General features: G+C 59.4%; 2 protein-coding genes across 2 annotated transcripts in view; both read left to right on the forward strand.

Moving 5' to 3' along the window:
* The window catches only part of STX5 (syntaxin 5), a 7,473-nt gene extending 5,902 nt beyond the window's left edge, over nt 1-1,571 (forward strand). Inside the window, exon 7 of the mRNA XM_039714017.1 lies at nt 1,304-1,571. Coding sequence (XP_039569951.1) covers nt 1,304-1,463 — 160 coding nt within the window. The 3' untranslated portion in view covers nt 1,464-1,571. The remainder of the gene's footprint in view (nt 1-1,303) is intronic.
* Nucleotides 1,572-2,786: 1,215 nt separating this feature from the next.
* Nucleotides 2,787-8,891, forward strand: part of NXF1 (nuclear RNA export factor 1) — a 15,820-nt gene continuing 9,715 nt past the window's right edge. The window contains exons 1-6 of the mRNA XM_039714018.1: nt 2,787-2,943; nt 3,930-4,110; nt 5,403-5,526; nt 6,041-6,145; nt 7,395-7,512; nt 7,605-7,693. Coding sequence (XP_039569952.1) covers nt 2,802-2,943; nt 3,930-4,110; nt 5,403-5,526; nt 6,041-6,145; nt 7,395-7,512; nt 7,605-7,693 — 759 coding nt within the window. The 5' untranslated portion in view covers nt 2,787-2,801. The remainder of the gene's footprint in view (nt 2,944-3,929; nt 4,111-5,402; nt 5,527-6,040; nt 6,146-7,394; nt 7,513-7,604; nt 7,694-8,891) is intronic.

Here is an 8,891-nt window from a genome sequence, read left to right on the forward strand (position 1 = left end):
CCCCCAACTTTCCCGCCATTTTTCCCCAATTTCGCTCCCATTTTTCCCCCCAATTTTCCCCCCATTTTCCCTCCAATTTTCCTGTTATTTCCCCCAATTTTCCCCCAATTCTCCTGACATTTCCCCCAACTTTCCTGCCATTTTCCCCATTTTCCCCCAAATTTTCCCCAATTTTTCCCCAATTTCCCCCAATTCCCTCCCCATTCCCCCCATTTCCCCAATCTCTCCAATTTCCCCCAATTTTTCCCCCAATTTCCTTAATTTCCCCAATTCCCCCACCCATTTTTTCCCCATTTTACCCCATTTTTCCAATTTTCCCCACATTTTTTCCCCATTTCCCCCAATTTTTCCCCCAATTTCCCCAATTTTTTCCCCATTTTCCCCCATTTTTTCCCCATTTTACCCCATTTTTCCAATTTTCCCCACATTTTTTCCCCATTTCCCCCAATCCCCCAACTTTCCCGCCATTTTTCCCCAATTTCGCTCCCATTTTTCCCCCCAATTTTCCCCCCATTTTCCCTCCAATTTTCCTGTTATTTCCCCCAATTTTCCCCCAATTCTCCTGACATTTCCCCCAACTTTCCTGCCATTTTCCCCATTTTCCCCCAAATTTTCCCCAATTTTTCCCCAATTTCCCCCAATTCCCTCCCAATTCCCCCAATTTCCCCAATTTCCCCTATTTTTCCCCCAATTCCCTCCCCTTTTCCCCCAAATTTTCCCCCATTTTCCCCCCAATTTCCCCCAATTCCCTCCCCTTTTCCCCCAAATTTTCCCCCATTTTCCCCCCAATTTCCCCCAATTCCCTCCCCTTTTCCCCCAAATTTTCCCCCATTTTCCCCCCAATTTCCCCCAATTCCCTCCCCTTTTCCCCCAAATTTTCCCCCATTTTCCCCCCAATTTCCCCCAATTCCCTCCCCTTTTCCCCCAAATTTTCCCCCATTTTCCCCCCAATTTCCCCCAATTCCCTCCCCTTTTCCCCCAAATTTTCCCCCATTTTCCCCCCAATTTCCCCCAATTCCCTCCCCTTTTCCCCCAAATTTTCCCCCATTTTCCCCCCAATTTCCCCCAATTCCCTCCCCTTTTCCCCCAAATTTTCCCCCATTTTCCCCCCAATTTCCCCCAATTCCCTCCCCTTTTCCCCCAAATTTTCCCCAATTTTTTCCCAACTTTCCTGCCATTTTTCCCCGTTTTTCCCCCAATTCCCTCCCATTTTCCCCCAAATTTTCCCCCATTTTTCCCCAATTTCCCCAATTTTTTCCCCAATTTCCCCAATTTTTCCCCCAATTCCCCCACTTTCCCCCAGGATCGACTCGAGCGTGGAGGACGCGCAGCTGAACGTGGAGGCGGCTCACGGCGAGATCCTCAAGTATTTCCACTCGGTCACGTCCAACCGCTGGCTCATGGGCAAGATCTTCCTCATCCTCATCGTCTTCTTCATCGTCTTCGTCGTCTTCCTGGCCTGAGCCCCAAAAGGCGCTGGGACCCGGCCCCGCGCGCGGGGCTCGCACACGGACTCGGGGTGGGGACCCCAAACCCCCAAAATACTTCAAAATCCCCCCAAAAAAACCCAAATCCCCAAAAAACCCAAATCCCCCCAAAACCAGCTCAAAAAACCCAAAATCCCCCCCAAAAAACCAAAATCTCCCCAAAAAACCCAAATCCCCTCAAAAATCCCCTCCAAAACCCCAAAAAACACTGCAAAATTCCTCCAAAAAACCCCCAAAACACCTCAAAATCCCCCCAAAACCCCAAAAATCCTCCAAAAAACCCCAAAATCCTCTCAAAAATCCCAAAATCCCCCCCAAAACGCCTCAAAATCCCCCCAAATTCTCCCAAAATCTCTCCAAAAATCCCAAAATCCCCCCCAAAACGCCTCAAAATCCCCCCAAATTCTCCCAAAATCTCTCCAAAAATCCCAAAATCCCCCCCAAAACGCCTCAAAATCCCCCCAAATTCTCCCAAAATCTCTCCAAAAATCCCAAAATCCCCCCCAAAACGCCTCAAAATCCCCCCAAATTCTCCCAAAATCTCTCCAAAAATCCCAAAATCCCCCCCAAAACGCCTCAAAATCCCCCCAAATTCTCCCAAAATCTCTCCAAAAATCCCAAAATCCCCCCCAAAACGCCTCAAAATCCCCCCAAATTCTCCCAAAATCTCTCCAAAAACCCAAAAATCCCCCTGTTACCCCCCCCCTTTCCCCCTCCCGGGGGTCTCCAGGATCCCTGGTGGGGGTTGGGAATCCTGGGACCCCTCCCCATGGACCACGGGACCCCCAAAAAGGGGCTGGGGACCCCCCAAGGAGAGCCTGGGACCCCCAAAAAGGGGCTGGGGACCCCCCAGGAGAGCCTGGGACCCCCAAAAAGGGGCTGGGGGGACCCTCTGGGGGGGCTCTGGGCCCCCCCCCCCGGGGATGGAGACGCCGACTGAAGCTGTGAGACCCCCGGGGTTGGGGGGCTCTGACCCCCGGGACCCTTGGGGGGGGTCCGGGACCCCCTGGAGACCCCGGGACCCCCAAAAAGGGGGGGGTGGAGCTTGTTAATAATGGGGGTGGGCTGGGGGACCCCCCCCCTCAGGCCTGGGGACCCCCGGGGGGGCTGCAGGACCCCCGTGGGAGCAGGACCCCCCCCGGTAAAGCCTTGGGACGGCCGGGGAGGGGTCTGGGGGCTGCCCCGGACCCCCGGCAGCCTTTTGGGGGGGCTGCAGCCCCCCCCGAGCCCCCCAAATAAACCCTGGGCCCCCGAGCCCCGCTTTGTGTTTTCATTCCTCCCCCGCCGGGATTCGAACCCGCGACCTCCGGAGAAATGGCAATGGGGGGGGGCGGTTGTGGCGACTGCGCGTGCGCGCGTGCCCCGGCGGGCGGAAGTGACGTCAGGGAGACGCGCGGCGGGGAGGCCGCGGCGGCGGCGGCGATGGCGGAGGAGGGGAAGGGGGGCGGGTACAGCGGTGAGCCCGGCGGGGGCCCCGGGGGCTCGGCGGGCACCGGGGGCACGCGGGGGGCACGNGACACGGGAACGGGGAGCGGCACCGGGAGGGCAGAGAGCGCGGGGAGGGGGTCACCGCGTACCGGGGGGAGCGGGAGCGGGAGCCCGGGCCGGTAGCGGTGCCCGGTGCGAGGCTCTGGAGCGGGACCGGGCCGCTCCCGGGGCTCCCGGGGAGGGGGCCGGGACGGGGGAGCTGCAGCGGGGGAGATCCCGCTCCCGGGGCCGCTCCCGGTGTCCCGGAGGGCTCGGGGTGCGGGGATGGAGCCGCGGAGGGCGAGCCGGGGGAGGCGGCGCCGGTCCGGGTGCCATCCCCGAGTCCCGGTGCCGGTCCCGGACACCGGGGGGGTTTGGGGTTACCGGGGGTTACTGGGGGGGGTTACCGGGGCTGCCGGTGGTCCCGTTCCCGGTGCCGTTCCCATCCCCATCCTCGTCCCCATTCCCGGTGCCCTCTCGGTGCCATTCCCGGGTCCGGGTCCATCCCGGTGCCGTCCTAGTCCCCATTCCTGTTCCCGTCCCGTTCCCGGTGTCGTTCCCCGTTGCCATCCCCATTCCCGGTGCCATCCCGGTTCCCGTTCCCATCCCCGTTCTCGTTCCCATTCCTCGTTCCCCGTTTCCCATCCCGGTTCCTGGTTCCATCCTGTCCTGTTCCTGGTGCCGTTCCCCATTCCCATTCCCGTTCCCGGTGCCATCCCGGTGTCCCGCAGAGCAGGATGACCGCGTAGGCGGCCGGGCGTTCCCGGTTCCCATTCCCGGTTCCCATTCCTGTTCCCATTCCCGGTTCCCATTCCCGTTCCCATTCCCGTTCCCGTTCCCGTTCCTGTTCCCATTCCTGTTCCCATTCCCATCCCCGTTCCCATTCCCGTTCCCATTCCCGTTCCCATTCCCGTTCCCATTCCCATTCCCGGTTCCCATTCCCAGTTCCCATTCCCATTCCCGTTTCCCCGTCAGAGCACGATGACCGCGTGGGCGGCCGGGCGTTCCCGGTTCGGCGGCGGAAGGGCCGGGGCCCGTTCCGGGGCAAGATGTACAGCGAGGGCACCCCCCGGGGCCGGCCCCGCCGCGCCCGGCCCGACGACGACGACGGCGACGTGCCCATGGCCGAGGCGCACGACGGGCCCCGCGGGCGCTAGTGAGTGACACCGGGGGGACACCGGGGGGTCCCGGGGGGTTTCCGGTGGATCCTGGTGTTCCTGGGGGGGGTCCCGGATGGTTCCCGGTGCCGTTCCCGGTCGTTCCTGGTTGTTGCCATCGTTCCTGTCCTTCACGGTGTTGTGGTTCTCGTTCCTTGGGGGTTGTTGCCGGTGATACCGGGGCGTTCCCGGTGCCATTCTCGTCATTCCCGGTGTCGTTCCTGACCGCTCCCGGTTATTCCCGGTGCCATTCCCATTATTCCCGTTGCCATTCCTGGTGCTGTTCCCGGTTATTCCTGGTCATTCCTGCTGCCGTTCCTGGTTATTCTCATCACTCCCGGTTATTTCCGGTTATTCCCGGTGTCATTCCTGGTTTCATTCCCGGTTATTCCCATCATTCACGGTGCCATCCCTGGTGCCTTTCCCGCTCCCATTCCTGGTTATTCCCAGTTATTCTCACTGCCATTCCCGGTTATTCTCATCACTGCCGGTGACTCCCGGTCCCATTCCTGGTTTCATTCCCGATTTTTCCTGGTTATTCCTGCTGCCGTTCCCGGTGCCGTTCCTGTCTATTCCGGGTGCCGTTCCCGGTGCCATTCCTGCCATTCCCGGTGCCAGTTTCGGTTATTCCTGGTTATTCTCATCACTCCCAGTTATTCCCGGTCCCATTCCTGGTTTCATTCCTGACCCTTCCCGGTGATTCCCGGTGCCGTTCCCGGTGATTCCCCTCGTTCCCGGTTCTGTTCCCAGTGCTATTCCCGGTTTCATTCCTGACTATTCCCGGTTATTCCCATCATTCCCGGTTATTCCCACTGCCATTCCTGGTTATTCCCATCATTCCTGGTGCCATTCCCGGTGATTCCCGTCGTTCCCGGTGCCATTCCCGGTGATTCCCGGTGCCATTCCCGGTGATTCCCGGTGCCATTCCCGGTGATTCCCGTCGTTCCCGGTGCCGTTCCCGGTGCCATTCCCGGTGATTCCCGGTGCCATTCCCGGTGATTCCCCTTGTTCCCGGTGCCATTCCCGGTGATTCCCGGTGCCATTCCCGGTGATTCCCCTCGTTCCCGGTGCCATTCCCGGTTATTCCCGTCGTTCCCGCTGCCATTCCCAGTGATTCCCGTCGTTCCCGGTGCCATTCCCGGTTATTCCCATCATTCCCGGTGCCATTCCCGGTGATTCCCCTCGTTCCCGGTGCCATTCCCGGTTATTCCCATCATTCCCGCTGCCGTCCCCGGTGATTCCCCTCGTTCCCGGTGCCGTCCCCGGTGCCATCCCCGCGTTGCCGTTGCAGCGTGCCGTACGCGCCGCGCTCGGGCCGCCTGGCCAACATCAACATCACGGTGAAGCGGGAGCCCGGGGAGCGCGGCGGCGGCGCCGGCCGCGACGGCGGCAGGAGGAGCTGGTTCAAAATCACGGTGGGGACACCGGGGGGACAGGGGGGGACACGGGGAAACATGGGGACAGATTTTTGGGGTGATTTTTTTGGTGATTCTGGGGTGATTTTTGAGGTGATTTTTGGGGGATTCTGGGGTGATTTTCGGGGTGATTCTAGAGAGAGTTTGGGGTGATTCTTTGGGTGATTTTTGGGGTGATTCTGGGTGATTTTTGGGTTGATTTTTTTTGGTGATTCTGGTGTGATTTTTGGGGTGATTTGGGGGTGATTTTTGGGGGATTCTGGTGTGATTTTCGGGGTGATTCTAGAGAGAGTTTGGGGTGATTTTTTGGGTGATTTTTGGTGATTTTTGGGGGAGTCTGGGGTGATTTTCGGGGTGATTCTAGAGAGAGTTTGGGGTGATTTTTTGGGTGATTTTTGGAATGATTTTTGGGGTGATTTTGGGGTGATTGTGGTGTGATTTTGGGGGCATTCTGGGGTGATTCCGGGGGGCTTTGGGACCCCTCCCCACCCCAAACCCCCCCTGCCCCCGGCAGTTCCACTACGACCACAACCGCGCCCAGTTCTACGTGGAGGACGCGACCACGGCGAGCGCGCTGAAGCAGGTGTCGCGGAAAATCACCGACAGGGACAACTACAAGGTGGGCTTGGGGGGTCTGGGGGGTGGGATTTGTGGGGTTTGTGGGGTTTGTGGGGTCTGTGGGGTCTGTGGGGTGGGATTTATGGGGTCTGTGGGGTGGGATTAGGGGATTTATGAGGTCTGGGGGTGTCTGTGGGGTGGGATTTAGGGGATTTAGGGGATCTGTGGGATGGGATTTAGGGGGTTTGTGGGATTTATGGGATGGGATTAGGGGATTTATGGGGTTTGTGAGGTGGGATTTATGGGATTTATGGGGTCTGTGGGAGTTACGGGATGAGATTTATGGGATTTGGGGGGGATCTGGGGGGCTGGGGGGGGATTTAGGGTGGTTTCGGGTATTTTGTGGCACTTTGGGTGGTTTTGGGGCACTTTGGGTGGTTTTGGGACACTTTAGAAGCACTTTTGGGGCACTTTTGGGGCAGTTTGGTGTGATTTTGGGGCAGTTTGTGAGGGTTTTTTGGCAGTTTGTGATCCAGGGGCAATTTTGGGGCAGTTTTGGGGTGATTTTGGGGTATTTTGTGTCACTCTGGGTGGTTTTGGGGCAGTTTTAGGGTGATTTTGGGGCACTTCTGGGGTATTTTGTGTCACTCTGGGTGATTTTGGGGCAGTTTTGGGGTGATTTTGGGTGGTTTTGGTGTGATTTTGGGGCACTTCAGGTGGTTTTGGGGTGAATTTGGGGCCCTTTTTGGGTATTTTGTGTCACTCTGGGTGGTTTTGGGGTGAATTTGGGGTGATTTTGTGTCACTCTGGATGGTTTTGGTGCATTTTTGGGTATTTTGTGTCGCTCTGGGTGGTTTTGGGGCAGTGTCGGGGTGATTTTGGGTGGTTTTGGGGTGATTTTGGCTGGTTTTGGGGTGATTTTGGCTGGTTTTGGGGTGATTTTGGCTGGTTTTGGGGTGATTTTGGCTGGTTTTGGGGTGATTTTGGCTGGTTTTGGGGTGATTTTGGCTGGTTTTGGGGTGATTTTGGCTGGTTTTGGGGTGATTTTGGCTGGTTTTGGGGTGATTTTGGCTGGTTTTGGGGTGATTTTGGCTGGTTTTGGGGTGATTTTGGCTGGTTTTGGGGTGATTTTGGCTGGTTTTGGGGTGATTTTGGCTGGTTTTGGGGTGATTTTGGCTGGTTTTGGGGTGATTTTGTGCCACTCTGGGTGGTTTTGGGGCAGTTTTGGGTGGTTTTGGGTGAATCTGGGGTGTTTTGTGTCATTCTGGGTGGTTTTGGGGCAGTTTTGGGTGGGTTTTGGGTGAATCTGGGGTGTTGTGTGTCCCTGTGGTGCCCTGGCGCTCCCCGGCCGTGCCCAGCTGTGCATGAGCAAGCGCTACGACGGCTCCCAGAAGTCGCTGGACCTCAAGAGCCTCCGCGTGGACCCCGGTGAGTGGGGGGCTCTGGGGGGTCCCGGGGGGTCCCGGGGGCTCGGGGGCTCAGCCCTGACCCCGTGCCCCCTCCCCGTGCCCCCCTGGCAGACCTGGTGGCGCAGAGCATCGAGGTGGTGCTGAGCCAGCGCGGCTCCATGGGGGCAGTGCTGAGGATCATCGAGGAGAACATCCCCGAGGTGGGACCCCAGACCCACCCGGGACCCCAGACCCACCCCGGACACCCACTGGGACCCCCCCCTGGGACCCCAGACCCCCCCCTGGGACCCCAGACCCACCTGGGACCACCCTGGGACCCCAGACCCATCCTGGGACCCCAGACCTGCCCTGGGACCCTCCTCAGGACCCCAGACCCATCCGGGACCCCCCTGGGATCCTCCCTGGGACCCCAGACCTGCTTTGGGACCGCCCTCAGGACCTCAGACCCACCCCTGGGACCCCAGACCCACCCTGGGACCCCCCTCGGGACCCCAGACCCACCCTGGGACCCCAGACCTACCCTGGGACCCCAGACCCATCCGTACACCTCCCTGGGATTCCAAAACACCTCCCTGGGAACCAAAAACAGCCTGGGACCCCAAAACATCTCTGGGATCTCCCCCCCAGGACCCCAAACCCCCCCGAGAACCCAAAACCCACCCCGGGACCCCAAAAACAGCCTGGGACCCCTGCTGGGACCCCAAAAACCACCCTGGGAACCCCTGGGACCCCAAAAACCACCCCGGGACCCCAAAAACAGCCTGGGACCCCTGCTGGGACCCCAAAAACCACCCTGGGAACCCCTGGGACCCCAAAAACCACCCCGGGACCCCAAAAACAGCCTGGGACCCCTGCTGGGACCCCAAAAACCACCCTGGGAACCCCTGGGACCCCAAAAACCACCCCGGGACCCCAAAAACAGCCTGGGACCCCTGCTGGGACCCCAAAAACCACCCTGGGAACCCCTGGGACCCCAAAAACCACCCCGGGACCCCAAAAACAGCCTGGGACCCCCTGGGATCCCAAAACATCCCTTGGGACCCCCCCCCGGGACCCCGAAAACCCCACCCTGAGAACACCCTGGGACCCCAAAAACAGCCCGGGACCCCTCCTGGGACCCCTCTGGGATCCCAAAAACCACCCTGGGACACCAAAACATCCCCTGGGGCACCTCCCCGGGACCCCAAAAACCTCCTTGGCATCCCAAAACCCACCCTAGGACCCCCCCTGGGAACCCTAAAACCTCCCTGGGAACCCCAAATCCCACCCTGGGACCCTCTGGGACCTTAAATCCCTGCCTGAGCCCCCCCAGCTGTGCCAGCTGTGCCCTGTGCTGGGTGCCAGCTGTGCCAGGTGTACTCAGCTGTGCCCCCCTGTGCCCCCCTGTGACCCCCCCCG

The sequence above is a fragment of the Passer montanus genome, unplaced genomic scaffold, assembly GCF_014805655.1.
Source record: "Passer montanus isolate IOZ18808 unplaced genomic scaffold, ASM1480565v1 scaffold295, whole genome shotgun sequence".
Taxonomy (NCBI): Eukaryota; Metazoa; Chordata; class Aves; order Passeriformes; family Passeridae; genus Passer; species Passer montanus.